This window comes from Schistocerca gregaria, chromosome 1, assembly GCF_023897955.1.
Source record: "Schistocerca gregaria isolate iqSchGreg1 chromosome 1, iqSchGreg1.2, whole genome shotgun sequence".
NCBI lineage: Eukaryota > Metazoa > Arthropoda > Insecta > Orthoptera > Acrididae > Schistocerca > Schistocerca gregaria.
The window spans coordinates 790,124,966-790,143,367 of NC_064920.1; the positions used below are offsets into that span (position 1 = coordinate 790,124,966).

Genomic DNA, 18,402 nt, shown 5'->3' on the forward strand with positions numbered 1-18,402 from the left:
AGGAGTAATCCGCTGAATTACAGGCCCATGTCACTAACGTCGATTTGCAGTAGGTTTTGGAACATATACTGTATTCGAACATTATGAAGTACCTCGAAGGAAACGATTTATTGACACATAGTCAGCACGGATTCAGAAAATATCGTTCTTGAGAAGCACAACCAGCTCTGTATACTCATCTACATCTACATTTATACTCCGCAAGCCACCCAACGGTGTGTGGCGGAGGGCACTTTACGTGCCACTGTCATTACCTCCCTTTCCTGTTCCAGTCGCGCATGGTTCGCGGTAAGAACGACTGCCGGAAAGCCTACGTGAGCGCTCGAAACTCTCTAATTTTACATTCGTGATCTCCTCGGGAGGTGTAAGTAGGGGGAAGCAATATATTCGATACCTCATCCAGAAACGCACCCTCTCTAAACCTGGACAGCAAGCTACACCACGAAGCAGAGCGCCTCTCTTGCAGAGTCTGCCACTTGAGTTTGCTAAACATCTCCGTAACACTATCACGCTTACCAAATAACCCTGGGACGAAACGCGCCACTCTTCTTTGGATCTTCTCTATCTGCTCTGTCAACCCGACATGGTACGGATCCCACACTGATGAGCACTACTCAAGTTCAGGTCGAACGAGTGTTTTGTAAGCCACCTCCTTTGTCGATGAAGTAATGAGTGCTATTGACAGGGGATGTCAAATTGATTACATTTTTTTAGATTTCCAGAAGGCTTTCGACACGGTTCCTCACAAGCGTCTTCTAACCAAACTGCTTAGCTATGGAATATCACCTCAGTTGTGCGACTGGATTCGTGATTTCCTGTCAGAAAGGTCACAGTTCATAGTAACAGACGGAAAGTCATCGAGTAAGATAGAAGTAATATCCAGCGTTCCCCGAGGAAATGTTATAGACCCTCTATTGTTCGTGATCTATATTAACGACTTAGGAGACAATCTCAGTAGCCACCTTAGATTGTTTGCAGATGATGCTGTGATTTACTGTCTTGTAAAGTCATTAGATGACAAAAAGGAATTCCAAAATGATTTAGGTACGATGTCTGTGTGGTGCGAGAAGTGACAGTTGACCCTGAATAAAGGAAAGTGTGAAGTTGTTCACATGAGATAAGTCACACAAATCTGAAGGCTGTAAATTCAACTAAATACTTAGGAATTACTGTTACAAATAATCTAAACTGGATCAATCCCATAGATAATATTGTGGGTAGAGCAAACCAAAGACTGCTATTCTTTGGCAGAACACTTAGAAGGTGCAACAGGTCTACTAAAGAGACTGCTTACACCACGCTTGTCCGCCCTGTTCTAGAGGATTACTGTGCGGTGTGGGATCCGCATCAGGTGAGACTGATGGATGACATCGAAAAAGTACAAAGAAAGGCAGCTCGTTTTGTATTATCGCGAAATAAGGGAGATAGTGCCACAGACATGACACGTGAATTGGAGTGGCAATCATTAAAGAAAGGCGTTTTTCATTACGACGGAATTTTCTCATGAAATTTCAACCACCAGTTTTCTCCTCCGATTGCGAAAACATTCTGTTGGCACCCACCTGAGTAAGGAGAAATGATCATCACGAGAAAAATGCTCGTTTTTCCCGCGCGTGGTTTGAGAGTGGGACGGTAGAGAGACAGCTTGAAGGTGGTTCATTGAACCCTCTGCCAGGCACTTTATTGTGATTTGCAGAGTAATCACGTGGATGTAGATGTACCAGCTTGGTCGTGAAGGAAATTGTGTGCAATTTTGACACAGTATCAAATACTGCAGTTCAGGATATACGATCATGGCTTGTAGGGAATTGATGCTAAATCCCAGTAAGACTCGGTTTTTACAGTTTCTAACACACAATTCAACAAAAATTGAAATTTTAGTTACACAGAGTGGACATATGATTAGGAACACTAAACAGTTCAAACTCCAAGGCCTTCGGACAGATAGTTAACTGTCGTGGAAAGCCCATGTTCAAAATCTAAATGCTGCTTTATTTACCATTAGAACAACATCTGAAGTAAATGATCATTCAACGCGAAAAGTAACCTGCTTTACTTATTTTCAGTCGCTCATGACGAACGGTATTATTTTTTGGGATAACTCTTGTGATTCACAAACGGTATTTTTGGCTCAGGAACGGACGGGTCGAGCTGTGTGTTGTACGTTCGCGAACCTCTTGTGGACGCCTGACCAGTAGTGAGGGATTCTGACATTGGCGCCTCAGGACATATTCTACTTAATGTCGCTTGTTGTTAACCATACCAGTTTATTCTCAAGAGGTAGTAGATTAGAACAGAGAGATTAGATAGGCTTTCGGTTCCATAGACCCAAAAATGAGATTAGTCTCGTGGTAGTGGAAGATGTCAGAAAGTGTAAGAAAAAACATAGAACATTTGAATATAATACTTTCTACCCTGATCATTTGTCAGGCGTTCACTCATTTAATACTAGGCAGAAATCCAGTCTGCATTTGGAACGCACCCCCTTTTCTCTTGTGTAGAAATGCGTGCAGTATTTTGCCGCGTTCATTTTCCATAAGCTATCACATGAATTTAAAAAATCTTAGGCGTAATCCAAGCACTTTTAAGTCTAAACTGAAGACTTTCCTCATGGCTCACTCTGTTTCTGTTGAGAAACTCCTGGAGAAATTTTGAAAAATATAATTCCTATCTTACGTTCTTGATTTTGTTTATTTAGGCTTATGGTTTATCGTCTGCGTAGGATTCATACTCGTTTCGTTTTACCTATAACTACTCTTCTGTTATAATTTCATGTACTGAGTCGTTCCATGATCATGGAGACTTGCTCCTCAATTTGGTCCTAATGAATATGTCAAAAAAAAAAAAAATTACTGAGGCTGGGATTAGAAACACGGTCCCTTTCTAAGTAGACAGAAACGCTAACCACTACGCCACTAGACCACAATAGCTTTACACAGCTGCACTGAGTACCTTACCATGCCTTTGTCCTCAGTCCACCTTGCCATTCATGCCTAAATCCTCTTGGTGTTTCCTCTAAACTGGAACAGCATTGCATAGGTCTCCACCTGTATTGGAATAGCATCTCAACATCGAACGAAACGGTGGATCCTGCCTGAAACACAGACATAGGTGAGTTAATCAATTGAAGCTGTGTGTTTCGAATCTCGATCTTGGTACAAATTTCTATTTGTCGCTTCAGTCTATACATATGTTTGAGACTCGAGAAGGTCTCTGAAACTATATACACTCCTGGAAATTGAAATAAGAACACCGTGAATTCATTGTCCCAGGAAGGGGAAACTTTATTGACACATTCCTGGGGTCAGATACATCACATGATCACACTGACAGAACCACAGGCACATAGACACAGGCAACACAGCATGCACAATGTCGGCACTAGTACAGTGTATATCCACCTTTTGCAGCAATGCAGGCTGCTATTCTCCCATGGAGACGATCGTAGAGATGCTGGATGTAGTCCTGTGGAACGGCTTGCCATGCCATTTCCACCTGGCGCCTCAGTTGGACCAGCGTTCGTGCTGGACGTGCAGACCGCGTGAGACGACGCTTCATTCAGTCCCAAACATGCTCAATGGCGGACATATCCGGAGATCTTACTGGCCAGGGTAGTTGACTTACACCTTCTAGTGAACGTTGAGTGGCACGGGATACATGCGGACGTGCATTGTCCTGTTGGAACAGCAAGTTCCCTTGCCGGTCTAGGAATGGTAGAACGATGGGTTCGATGACGGTTTGGATGTACCGTGCACTATTCAGTGTCCCCTCGACGATCACCAGAGGTGTACGACCAGTGTAGGAGATCGCTCCCCACACCATGATGCCGGGTATTGGCCCTGTGTGCCTCGGTTGTATGCAGTCCTGATTGTGGCGCTCACCTGCACGGCGCCAAACACGCATACGACAATCATTGGCACCAAGGCAGAAGCGACTCTCATCGCTGAAGACGACACGTCTCCATTCGTCTCTCCATTTACGCCTGTCGCGACACCACTGGAGGCGGGCTGCACGATGTTGGGGCGTGAGCGGAAGACGGCCTAACGGTGTGCGGGACCGTAGCCCAGCTTCATGGAGACGGTTGCGAATGGTCCTCGCCGATACCCCAGGAGCAACAGTGTCCCTAATTTGCTGGGAAGTGGCGGTGCGGTCCCCTGCGGCACTGCGTAGGATCCTACGGTCTTGGCGTGCATCCGTGCGTCGCTGCGGTCCGGTCCCAGGTCGACGGGCACGTGCACCTTCCGCCGACCACTGGCGACAACATCGATGTACTGTGGAGACCTCACGCCCCACGTGTTGAGCAATTCGGCGGTACGTCCACCCGGCCTCCCGCATGCCCACTATACGCCCTCGCTCAAAGTGCGTCAACTGCACATACGGTTCACGTCTACGCTGTCGCGGCATGCTACCAGTGTTAAAGACTGCGATGGAGCTCCGTATGCCACGGCAAACTGGCTGACACTGACGGAGGCGGTGCACAAATGCTGCGCAGCTAGCGCCATTCGACGGCCAACACCGCGGTTCCTGGTGTGTCCGCTGTGCCGTGCGTGTGATCATTGCTTGTACAGCCCTCTCGCAGTGTCCGGAGCAAGTATGGTGGGTCTGACACACCGGTGTCAGTGTGTTCTTTTCTCCATTTCCAAGAGTGTAGTTTCATTTGATGAAGGCATTTATGCATTTATTTCAGGCACGATCCACCGTTTCGTTAGATGTTGAGGTGCTATTCCAATATAACTGGAGATCCTCTGGGATTAACGAGTTGGCTGAGAGGTGAACAGAAATTTGTATTGAGGACAGAGGCGTGCTGTGGTGGTCTGTGCAGCTACCGCAGTGTCGGGGTGGCGCAGTGGTTAGCGCGTCTGCCTAGTGGGCAACAGACCGTAGTCTGAAGCCCGGCCTTCGTACAAAATTTCATTCGTTACTCCAGTCTGCATGTATACATCATAGATGTTTGAGACTTGATAAGGTGTGTGGATCCACACACTTTCATTTGATTAGGTGCTGATCTGATAGGCTTTTTTTTGGTATTTCAAATAATGTGTTACAGATAGAGTTTTCCGTGGCTGGAGCAGTTTACCTCTACGAAATGAGTTTCTGTTTAGGTTGTGATTAAATTGTCGTTGTAGATAACGTGCATTATCGGTTCAGTTCATCTGCTGGGACAATGGAATCATTGCTTATACCAAGACCATATACGTTTTTCCATAGGGCAGCTGATCTATTTGTGCTGTTGGTTAATGTGTGGGTAATCCTGTTTTCTACGTTTCTCACAGCTTGACTGATTCTGTTCCGCTTTTACTTGTAAATAATATGATTTTCAGACGTGGGAAATAATTTCCGGATATTGCCACATCATTGTATTTCGCTTAGAAGAAAGATTAAGAAAAGGCAAACCTACATTTCTAACATTTGTAGACTTAGAGAAGGCTTTTGACAATGTTGATTGAAATACTCTCTTTCAAGTTCTGAAGGTGGCAGGGATAAAATACAGGGAGCGAAAGGCTATTTACAATTGGTACAGAAACCAGATGGCAGTTACAAGAGTCGAGTGACGTGAAAGGGAGGTAGTGGTTGGGAAGGGAGTGAGACAGGGTTGTAGTCTCTCCCCAAAGTTATTCAATCTGTGTATTGAGCAAGCAGTAAAGGAAACAAAAGAAAAATTTGGAGTAGGTATTAAAATCCATGGAGAAGAAACAAAAACTTTGAGGTTCGCCGATAACATTGTAATTCTATCAGAGACAGCAAAGGACTTGGAAGAACAGTTGAACGGAATGAACAGTGTCTTGAAAGGAGGGTATAAGATGAACATCAACAAAAGCAAAACGAGGATAATGGAATGTAGTCGAATTAAGTCGGGTGATGCTGAGGGAATAAGATTAGGAAATGACACACTTAAAATAGTGAAGGAGTTTTGCTATTTGGGGAGCAAAATAATTGATGATGGTCGAAGTACAGAGGATATAAAATGTAAACTAGTAATGGCAAGAAAGCATTTCTGAAGAAGAAAAATTTGTTAACATCGAGTATATTTTTAAATGTCAGGAAGACATTTCTGAAAGTATTTGTATGGAGTGTATGTGGACGGTAAATAGTTTAGACAAGAACAGAACAGAAGCTTTCGAAATGTGGTGCTACAGAAGAATGCTGAAGATTAGATGGGTAGATCACATAACTAATGAGGAGGTATTGAATAAAATTGGGGAGAAGAGGAGTTTGTGGCACAATTTGACTAGAAGAAGGGATCGGTTTGTAGGACATGTTCTGAGACATCGAGGGATCATCAGGAGACCAGGAGATGAATACGCTAAGCAGATTCAGAAGGATGTAGGCTGTAGTAGGCACTGGGAGATGAAGCAGCTTGCACAGGATTGAGTAGCCTCTAGAGCTGCATCAAACCAGTCTCAGGACTGAATACACAATAACAACAACCTGCTTGCTTCGTCGAGCAGATGAATCTTTATGTAACAGGCGTATAACAGGTGCCACTAAATCCCAGAAACAATTCTGCTGGCACAATTGGACGCAAGAGATTAGTTATATAATGGAACTACGAGTCATTGTCATTAGATTGTGAATCCATCTTTTGAGAAGTTTTCGATTAATGCATTCTCATTGTCTTCACTGGGATTTCCGCCAGGGCAGGCCTCATAGGGATGACTTCGATTGTATCTTTCTAGTTACGCTCCGCCATTAGGCGTCCAGCAGTCACAAGGATATGACCGTCTGTCATCACAGCGTTGACTTATTTCTTGTCTGTGTAGCTACTGTCCATACTGCTCTCTTTTATTATCTTTAATATTGGCAGTTTCTCGCAACAGTATCATTAGATTACGTTACGGAAACACACTGACAATATAGAGTGTCCTCCAGAAACTGATTATGACTAACTAACATAGTACTAGCATCGCATGTGTTCTGCCTCAGCTGACGAATTTTCATTAGTTCTGTCGCTTTCAGGACCGCATTTGGCGTAAGGAACCGGCGTCCGGGTCCCAATGGCTCCAAATCGCAACTGGGACTTCAACTGGGGTGGTGAGTTTCCCAATTCACTCTCCCACTTGTTAAGTTCTCGACACATCTTGCATAGTGTTAATGGATTATATACAGACAGCAGCAACAAGAATGAAACGGCCTATTAGTCTTATCTTGACAAGTAGGGGAGGTGTTGAGTAGCGGAAGGCTCTGCAGTGTTTCTCTAAACTAAATTTTAATTATCTTCTTCATAAATTGTACTTCGAATTCTTGAACTTAATTCTAGAGTCTGTTACTCAATCCCATCATATCAAAACATTCCACCAATTTTCGTCATTGAACGGTAAATACCGATCTCTATCACATATCACTGTAATATTCTATAATTTCCAGTAAAATATGCTGTCATAGTTTTTTTACGAATATAAGCGTTTTGTAAAATTTTTCGAACTATGCTATAACGTTACTGGGAGAAAAGTAACTTTAGATATCCAACTGCTGTGTCACGCTACTTAAATTGTTTGGTTGATAGTTGCATCATAATGCCATTTGACATGTACATTATTACTTCTTTTATTCATGGCCTACTGAAACTTCCCTTACAGCAGGTAACACGTTTCGAGTTCAGGATAGTCTATATACCTTCGTACAACGGAACACCAGTATCGAATGTGACCTCAACATGTTACGCCATGTTGTTTGAACATAAATGGTTCTCTTTTGTTGATTGTCAATAATCTCACCAACATTAGACTAACATTTGTACATACTGCAGAGTTTTAATATTTCACACCTAAAATTAGGACAATTATAGCAATCATAAAAAGAAGGAATAGATGTATGAATATCTTCGTCACTTCAAACACAAAACAACGACACATCGCTTGGTATGGCATTATAGAAGAAGTTCATGATATCCTACCTGCAAATACAAATACACTGCGGAGCAAAATTAATTGTCACGTTTTCAAACCCCGACACGGCACCCCATTGCGAAGCAAAAGTCTTAAATTTGGCTCAAAGGTGCCTACAACATTCCTCTGTAATGGTACAAAAACACATCGACCTGGAACGTCACCCTCAGCTCGGCGGCGCCTCAAACAGAAAGGTGTTGACACAAGCGAAAGAAGGCCAGAACTCAGTTCACGTGAAGTGTAAATTGGGTTAATGATGCCACATGGGCACCAAAATCTCAATGTAGACAAGTGTAATGTGCTGGGAATACATAGAATGAAAGATCTTTTATCATTTAGCTACAATATAGTAGTCAGCAACTGGAAGCAGTTAATTACACAAATTATCTGGGAGTAGGCATTAGGAGTGATTTAAAATGGAATGATCATATAAAGTTGATAGTTGGTAATTCGGTTGCCAGACTGAGATTCATTGGAAGAATCCTAAGGAAATGCAATCCGAAAACAAAGGAAGTAGGTTATAGTACACTTGTTCGCCCACTGCTTGAATATTGATCACCAGTGTGGTATCCGTACCAGACAGGGTTGATAGAAGAGATAGAGAAGATCCAACGGAGAGCGGCGCGCTTCGTTACAGGATCATTTAGTAATCGCGAAAGCGTTATGGAGATGATAGATGAACTCCAGTGGAAGGCTCTGCAGGAGAGACGCCCAGTAGCTCTGTACGGGCTTTTGTTGAAGCTTCGAGAACATACCTTCTCCGAGGAGTCAAGCAGTATATTGCTCCCTCCTACGTATATCTCGCGAAGAGACCATGAGGATGAAATCAGGGAGATTAGAGCCCACACAGAGGCATACCGACAATCTTTCTTTCCACTAACAATACGAGACTGGAATGGAAGGGAGAACCGATAGAGGTACTCAAAGTACCCTCCGCCACACACCGTCAGGTGGCTTGCGGAGTATGGATGTAGATGTATATTCAGATGTAAAATTCGCCACAAATCTGCCCAACGCCACCGGGGACGTCTAAAACTATGGGAAGGTCTTCACATCCTTTCTTACATACATTTCACCCTTCCCTTCAGGCCTCTGCGATGTAAGTCAGAACAGCGATTCTCAGCATTGGAATCACGCGTTTTTATGATGGGTGTTCGTGGGCAACATTTCAAACACACCGCCACTCAGTAATAACGAGCATCAAAACCGACACAGGGATTGGTAAGCACAGGGTTGTCGTAGCGACACTGAATACTGTAACATCCAAATCCTCCAAAAGTAAACAAAAAATATACCCGTTCAAAAAAGCAGAAATTCAGTTGACGCTTTCCTGAGAGACAATCTTCACTTCTTCCAAATATAAGTGTAGACGAGATGTAGTTTGAATTCAAAGAAATAATATCGAGACCAATTGAGAGATTTATGCCAAATAAATTAACAAACGACACAGCTGATTCTCCTTGGTACACAAAACGGCTCAGATCACTGTCGCAGAAACAATGAAAAAAGCATGCCAAATTCAAACGAACGCAAAATCTCAAGACTGGCAATCTTTTATTGAAGCTCGAAATTTACCGCGGACATCAACGCGAGGTGCTTATAATAGTTTCCACAACGAAACCTGGTCTCGAAACCTGGAAGAAAATCCAAAGAGATTCTGGTCGAATGTAAAGTATTATAGCAGCAACACACAATCAACGCCTTCTCGGCCTGATAGCAGCGGAAATACTATCGAAGACAGTGCTGCCAAACCAGGGTTGCTAAATACAGCCTTCCGAAATTCCTTCTCTAAGGAAGACAAAGTAAATCTTCCAGAATTCGAATCAAGAACAGCTGTCAACATGACTAACTTAAAAGTAATTATCCTCGGAGTACTCAATAAAAGAAAGTCTTCCGGTCGAAATAGTACAGTAATTATGCTCCTTTCAGAACATGCTGATGCAATAGCTCCCTATTTAACTTTCACATTCAATCACTCGCTCACCGAAAGATCCATACCCAAAGACTGGGAAGTTGCACAGGTCACACCAACATTCAAGAAAGGTAGTAATCCAATAAATTACAGGCCAATATCAGTAAAGTCGATATGCAGTAGGATTTTGGAACATATATTGTGTTCGAACATTACGAATTATCTAGAAGAGAACGATCTATTGCCGGCCGGTGTGGCCGTGCGGTTCTAGGCACTTCAGTCTAGAACCGCGTGACCGCTACGGTCGCAAGTTCGAATTCTGCCTCGGGCATGGACGTGTGAGATGTCCTTAGTTTGGTTCAGTTTAAGTAGTACTAAGTTCTAGGGGACTGATGACCTCAGAAATTAAGTCCCATAGTGCTCAGAGCCATTTTGATCTGAAGAACGGTCTATTGACAGTCAATACGGATTTAGAAGACGTTTTAGTGAAACACAACTAGGTCTTTACGCACACGAAGTGTTGAGTGCTATTTAGAAGGAATTTAAAATTCGTATTTTTAGATTTCCACAAGGCTTTTGACAGTGTACGCTTTAAGTCAAATTACGTGCTTATGAAATATTTATGTTATGTCACTGAATTCGTAATTTTCTGTTCAGGAAGTCATAGAGTTAAACAGAAGTGATTTCTGGCGTTCCGCAAGATAGTGTTATAGGTCCTCTGCTGATTCTTATCTATATAAAAGATTTAGGAGACAATCATAGCACCCGCCTAAGGTTGTTTGCAAATGATGCTGTCGTTTATCGTCTAGCAAAGTCATCAGAAGATCAAAACAAATTGCAAAACGATTTAGCAAAATATCTGTATGGTGCAAAAATTGGTTATTGAACCTGAATAACGAAAAGTGTCAGGTCATCCACTTGAGTGCTAAAAGGAATCAGTTAAACTTCTGTTATCCAATAAATCAGTCAAATCTTACGGCCGTAAATTCAACTAAATAGCTAGAAATTACTATTACGGACAACTTAAATTGGACAGAACACAGAAAATGTTGTGGAGAAGGCAAACCAAAGACTGCGTTTTACTGGCAGAACACTTAGAAAATATAAGAGATCTACTAAGGAGACTGCCTACACTACGCTTGTCCGTCCACTTTTACAGTACTGCTGCGCGGTGTGGGACCCTTACCAGATAGGATTAACGGAGTACGTCCAGAAGTTCAAAGAAGGTTAGCATGTTTTGTATTATCGCGAAATAGGGGACAGAGTGTCACTGACATGATACAGGATTTGAGGTGTACATAATTAGACAAAGGCGTTTTTCATTGGGGCGGAATCTTGTCACGAATTTTCAATCACCAACTTTGTCCTCCGAATGGGTAATTATTTTGTTGAAGCCGACCTACATAGGGAGAAACGATCATGATAATAAAATAATGGAAATCAGAGCTCGCATGGAAAGATATAGGGGTTCGTTTTCTTCCATGCGCTCTTCGAGATTGGAATAAAAGAATTATTGTGAAAGTGGTTCGATGAACCCTCTGCCAAGCAATTACATGTGATTTTCAGAGTATCCATTTAGAGGTAGGTCGACACGGTTAGGTTTCAGGACGTGGCATGAAAGGCTGGAATCAAACCACCTCTTCCCTTGGGGCATTCATGCCCACACGTTTCGCGACCGAAAACGACAGTTCGGTATGTAATGAGCAAACGGTCGACGTCCTTGACAACCTTTGACACTGCTGAAACTCTGCAAACGATACATCTCTTCTCTATGAACATCGTGGACCTGAACGTGATCTTATCTCTTTGGAATGTAGTGTGGCCGCAATTTTGGTTCAGGTATATAGGATGTAACCACTAGGGACCGTTCAAAGCCATTCGAAAAAAATTGAGCGTAATCCGAAACGGCAAAGTGTTCTTATACTTCGCCAGTGCTTCTATTTCGCTTCCTCCTGTGGCTTGATCAAGGGGGAATACGACATTGCCGGCCACTGTGGCCGAGCGGTTCTAGGCGCATCAGTCCGGAGCCGCGCGACTGCTACGGTCGCAGGTTTGAATCCTGCCTCAGGCATGGATGTGTGTGATATCCTTGGGTTAGTTAGGTTTAAGTAGTTCTAAGTTCTAGGGGACTAATGACCTCAGATGCTAAATGCCATAGTGCGTGTCTTAAGACAACCTAGTTGAGAAAACCCTTGGTGCCACTCACACACTTTCGCAGAGCACTTAAAAATGCACCTGCACAGAGACAGCCAATCACTGATTACTGGGCACTCGTCTCACAAGCAGCCAGTTCGATACCCCTGAGCTGAGTGGCGCTGTGGCGCTGAAGCAGCGCCTGCTAGCCGCCTGCGAAATCTAACTCTTACAACAACCTCAGAGCTCCGGCGTTTTTTTTCGCATGTGTTGATGCACTGCTGTTTGGAGGGACGCCGGGTCTGACAGTGACGTCACAGGGCGCCACGATTTGCACTATTACATAGGAAGGTTGTAGAAACCTCTGAGGCAAATTTCATTTCTGTGTCGCAATGGTGCGGGGCTCCGAGAAAAGTGATCTTTTAATTGTGTTGCGCAGTGTATATCTGAAGGGTGAAGCATAAAATATTCATATGTAGGCTGTAACACAGCCACGCTATTAGACTTCCCACAAGACAGATATATTTATTGTGAATGAAGAAAGATTTTAAAATAGCGTCGCGTATTATAGAAACACAAAGGTCTTTTTGCTGTCTTCAACAACAACAACGACAAAACACAGATCTAACAAGAACTCAGTAGGAAACGTTGAAAAATGAAAATAAAATGAGCCCTGTATAATAACAAGAACATTTATGCAGTCAGCTGCACAGATTACTAGCAATAATAATGGTTAAGTTTGACTAACACACCGAAAATACACTGAAATTGAAAATGTAGTGCCACCAGCAAGCATGAGTTCTGTACTCTTAAACATTCTTTCCCACGCCGGCTGCATTCTTCTCGATTTAAAACGACGAAAAGGGTTTAAAAGTGTTGCATTGGAATAGTTTACCCTGAGTCGTTTCACTCTCAACATGTTGAAAAGAAAAAAATATATAAATGTGCTTGTATGTCATTAATCTTATAATTCGGTTATAAATTAACATACGTTTCAGACGGCTCGCTCAGAAGAAACATCAGGATTTTTGCGATCGCACGCCCGAAATTTAATGGCTCATTCACTGCACCGCGAAAACATGAAGTGCACATCAAACATCGATATATTTATCAGGATTTAAGGTATTGTACTAAAGAATATAGGTAACTTGCATTGTATTTCATACTTGAAACAACACACGTCATAGCACCATAATCACCAGGCCATGGACTGAAATTACGAGAAGAATTAACTATGAAAATGTACGTACGTGTTCAAAATATAAACTCATAGAAGTGCAGTCCAACAACAATAATATATCAGGTATAGCCCTGGTTCTCGAGAAGCATAAGATTTAAACATTGCTCTTAGTTGATATCAAATGTGCTACACTGCAGGAATCAAATGAAAACATGTAGAATGATACGACCGAAGACACTTCAAAAGTCATACGATTCACGCCCGCCTTAGTTCCCTTGCATATGCAAAATCCTGTTTAAAACTTTTGGACCATTGTTGAAAATTGGTAGCCTGTGACTTGAAGCAGAAGATTTTGAAAAAATTCAGAATACTGTAAAGAAACGTTCATAAAAAAGATACAGCAACGAAAAGGCGATATTTCATGTGGATGAACGGGAAGAGTTGAGAAGTGATACTATAAATTTAATGTAGAATCATAAGTCATTCTTAATTACTAGTTCAGGCGCTGTGGTATCAAGGCGGGGGGGGGGGGGGGGGGGGGGGTGCACAGTGGCTTCTGAAATCACGGGTCAGACTGGAAGAAATAATAGAATGTCTAACTGAAAAACTAAAATCTTACACCAAAATGGACATATGTGTCAATAAAGTATGAGGTACCCTCATAACAGCTGGCCCTTTCAAATGTAAGCTCGTGGAGAAACGAGGTGCGCAATCTTGGGTTATCAAAGACAGGCCATGTTACTATTAATTCCCTCCTCTATACCCTCACGGACATATACAGCTTAAGATGCCCCGATATACTTATTCATCACTTTACTATATACGCAAAGAATTATACCGTGTTATCGATTAAAGGATTGTGCTCCCTGCCACCGTTGGATAAGCAGCTGCAGCAGCAAGTCGTATAACCCTAGCTTACTTATTTGTTAGATAGTTTAATTAATTTCTTTGCGTGTTTTTGGGTACTTACATTGTTTAATTCATATATTTTGGGCGTATTATAGTATTTGAGGGTTGTAGCATCGCGCCTTAGTACCTGAATAGTGTAAATTCGCGTAGCCGTCTGTCTTCTGTTTTTGTTTTGAACAGCCAGTGTCGGTTGGTCACAGCCATTGTGCTCCCTGCCGCCGTTGGATAAGCAGCTGCAGCAGCAAGTCGTATAACCCTAGCTTACTTATTTGTTAGATAGTTTAATTAATTTCTTTGCGTGTTTTTGGGTACTTGCATTGTTTAATTCATATATTTCGGGCGTATTATAGTATTTGACAGTTGTAGCTTCGCGCTTTAGTGTTTACTTGGTAGATTCTTATTTAAATTGCGTGTGAGTTTCGTATAGGAGGTGCAATTTCGAGTTTTAGTTACTGTAATCGTAAATTCAGCAGATTGTAACGCAGTCGTTAGGCATTTGTACAGGTTAGTTGATACATTCTTTGCGTGTTTCGCTTGCGTTATCTGGGCACGGACTCATGTTTCAGTAACTGTTGTTCAACATCGATTAGAATGGACAGGGACTGCGACTGCTGTGTTCGAGATGAGGGCTGACTTGGCATCCCTTCGCTCACAGCTGCAATCGGCGCTGACTTCGGTCGCGCAGCTTGAGGCTGTTGCCAATGGGCACCACTGTGGGGAGCCGGACTTGGGTATCACGGGGATGTCAACCTCTTCCCGTCTGTCCCCAGATCGGTCTGCCGCTGTGGTTGCCCCGGTTGCTGCCGGCAGTGGGGCTGAGCCCTCGCCTGTGGTTGATTGGGAGGTCGTTCCAAGGCGTGGCAGGCAGCGAAAGGCGTCCCCAGAGGCTGATCAGAAAGCCTCCCCGGTGTGTCTGACAAACCGGTTTCAGGCACTGTCTCTGGCTGAGCCAGATGCAGCTGCCTGCCCTGTTTCAGAGGATCATTCTCAGCCTTCAAGGTCCGGGCAATCGCAGAGGGTGGGCTTACTGGTAGTTGGGAGCTCCAATGTTAGGCGCGTAATGGGGCCCCTTGGGGATACGGCGGCTAAGGAGGAGAAGAAATCCAGTGTGCACTCCGTGTGCATTCCGGGAGGAGTCATTCCTGATGTGGAAAGGGTCCTTCCGGATGCCATGAAGAGCACAGGGTGCAGCCAGCAGCAGGTGGTGGCACATGTCGGCACTAATGACGTGTGTCGCTTTGGATCTGAGGAAATTCTCTCTGGGTTCCAGCGGCTATCTGATTTGGTGAAGGCTGCCGGTCTTGCTTACGAGATGAAGGCAGAGCTCACCATCTGCAGCATCGTTGACAGAACCGACTGCGGACCTTTGGTGCAGAGCTGGGTGGAGGTTCTGAATCAGAGGATCAGACGGTTTTGCGACCGTGTTGGCTGCGGATTCCTTGACTTGCGCCATAGAGTGGTGGGGTTTCGGGTTCCGCTGAATAGGTCAGGAGTTCACTACACTCAGCTGGCGGCTACACGGGTAGCGGAGGCTGTGTGGCGTGGACTGGGCGGTTTTTTAGGTTAGAAGGCCTCGGGAAAGTACGGGGTGGGCTGCAATGTCAAAGGGTGCATGGAAATTACAGGACGTGCTTGGATCAAGGAACAGTCGGAATTATAGTTGTAAATTGTTGTAGTTGCGCTGGAAAAGTCCCTGAGCTTCAAGCGCTAATAGAAAGCACAGAAGCTGATATCGTTATAGGTACAGAAAGCTGGCTAAAGCCTGAAATAAGTTCTGCAGAAATTTTTACGAAGTCTCAGACGGTGTTTAGGAAAGACGGATTAGGCAGAATTGGTGGTGGAGTGTTTGTGTCAGTCAGTAGTGGTTTATCTTGTAGTGAAGTCGAAGTAGATACTCCGTGCGAATTGGTATGGGTGAAGGTTATACTTAACAGCCGAATTAAGTTAATAATTGGCTCCTTCTACCGACCCCCAGACTCCGATGATACAGTTGCGGAACAGTTCAGAGAAAGTTTGAGTCTCGTAACAAATAAATACCCCACTCATACGGTTATAGTTGGTGGGGACTTCAACCTACCCTCGGTATGTTGGCAAAAATACTTGTTCAAAACCGGTGGTAGGCAGAAAACGTCTTCCGAGATTGTCCTAAATGCTTTCTCCGAAAATTATTTCGAGCAGTTAGTCCACGAACCCACCCGAATTGTAAATGGTTGCAAAAACACACTTGACCTCTTAGCCACAAACAATCCAGAGCTGATAGAGAGCATCATGACTGATACAGGGATTAGTGATCACAAGGTCGTTGTAGCTAGGCTCAATACCATTTCTTCCAAATCCATCAGAAACAAACGCAAAATAATTTTATTTAAAAAAGCGGATAAAGTGTCACTCGAAGCCTTCCTAAAAGACAATTTCCATACCTTCCGAACTGACTATGCGAATGTAGACGAGATGTGGCTCAAATTCAAAGATATAGTAGCAACAGCAATTGAGATATTCATACCTCATAAATTGGTAAGAGATGGAACGCATCCCCCGTGGTACACAAAAAAGGTCCGAACGCTGTTGCAGAGGCAACGGAAAAAGCATGCGAAGTTCAGAAGAACGCGAAATCCCGAAGATGGGCTACAATTTACAGACGCGAGAAATTTGGCACGTACTTCGATGCGAGATGCCTTTAATAGGTTCCACAACGAAACGTTGTCTCGAAATTTGGTAGAAAATCCGAAGAAATTCTGGTCGTATGTAAAGTACACAAGCGGCAAGACGCAGTCAATACCTTCGCTGCGCAGTGCCGATGGTACTGTTACCGACGACTGTGCCGCTAAAGCGGAGTTATTGAACGCAGTTTTCCGAAATTCCTTCACACGGGAAGACGAATGGAATATTCCAGAATTTGAAATTCGAACATCTGCTAGCATGAGTTTCTTAGAAGTAGATACCTTAGGGGTTGCGAAGCAACTCAAATCGCTTGATACGGGCAAGTCTTCAGGTCCAGATTGTATACCGATTAGGTTCCTTTCAGATTACGCTGATACTATAGCTCCCTACTTAGCACTCATATACAACCGCTCGCTCACCGATAGATCTGTACCTACAGATTGGAAAATTGCGCAGGTCGCACCAGTGTTCAAGAAGGGTAGTAGGAGTAATCCATTTAACTACAGACCTATATCATTGACGTCGGTTTGCAGTAGGGGTTTGGAGCATATACTGTATTCAAACATTATGAATCACCTCGAAGGGAACGATCTATTGACACGTAATCAGCATGGCTTCAGAAAACATCGCTCTTGTGCAACGCAGCTAGCTCTTTATTCGCACGTAGTAATGGCCGCTATCGACAGGGGATCTCAAGTTGATTCCGTATTTCTAGATTTCCGGAAAGCTTTTGACACCGTTCCTCACAAGCGACTTCTAATCAAGCTACGGAGCTATGGGGTATCGTCTCAGTTGTGCGACTGGATTCGTGATTTCCTGTCAGGAAGGTCGCAGTTCGTAGTAATAGACGGCAAATCATCGAGTAAAACTGAAGTGATATCAGGTGTTCCCCAGGGAAGCATCCTGGGACCTCTGCTGTTCCTGATCTATATAAATGACCTGGGTGACAATCTGAGCAGTTCTCTTAGATTGTTCGCAGATGATGCTGTAATTTACCGTTTAGTAAGGTCATCCGAAGACCAGTATCAGTTGCAAAGCGATTTAGAAAAGATTGCTGGACGGTGTGTCAGATGGCAGTTGACGCTAAATAACGAAAAGTGTGAGATGATCCACATGAGTTCCAAAAGAAATCCGTTGGAATTCGATTACTGGATAAATAGTACAATTCTCAAGGCTGTCAATTCAACTAAGTACCTGGGTGTTAAAATTACGAACAACTTCAGTTGAAAGGGCCACATAGATAATATTGTCGGGAAGGCGAGCCAGAGGTTGCGTTTCATTGGCAGGACACTTAGAAGACGCAACAAGTCCACTAAAGAGACAGCTTACACTACACTCGTTCGTCCTCTGTTAGAATATTGCTGCGCGGTGTGGGATCCTTACCAGGTGGGATTGACTGAGGACATCGAAAGGGTGCAAAAAAGGGCAGCTCGTTTTGTATTATCACGTTATAGGGGAGAGAGTGTGGCAGATATGATACACTAGTTGGGATGGAAGTCATTACAGCATAGACGTTTTTCGTCGCGGCGAGACCTTTTTACGAAATTTCAGTCACCAACTTTCTCTTCCGAATGCGAAAATATTTTGTTGAGCTCCACCTACATAGGTAGGAATGATCATCGAAATAAAATAAGAGAAATCACAGCTCGAACAGAAAGGTTTAGGTGTTCGTTTTTCCCGCTCGCTGTTCGGGAGTGGAATAGTAGAGAGATAGTATGATT

At 43.5% G+C, this 18,402-nt stretch overlaps 1 protein-coding gene across 1 annotated transcript in view; it reads left to right on the forward strand.

Moving 5' to 3' along the window:
- The window catches only part of LOC126273768 (zinc carboxypeptidase A 1-like), an 85,629-nt gene that overhangs the window by 34,592 nt on the left and 32,635 nt on the right, over positions 1-18,402 (forward strand). Inside the window, exon 6 of the mRNA XM_049977061.1 lies at positions 6,958-7,032. Within this exon, the coding sequence (XP_049833018.1) occupies positions 6,958-7,032 (75 nt within the window). The remainder of the gene's footprint in view (positions 1-6,957; positions 7,033-18,402) is intronic.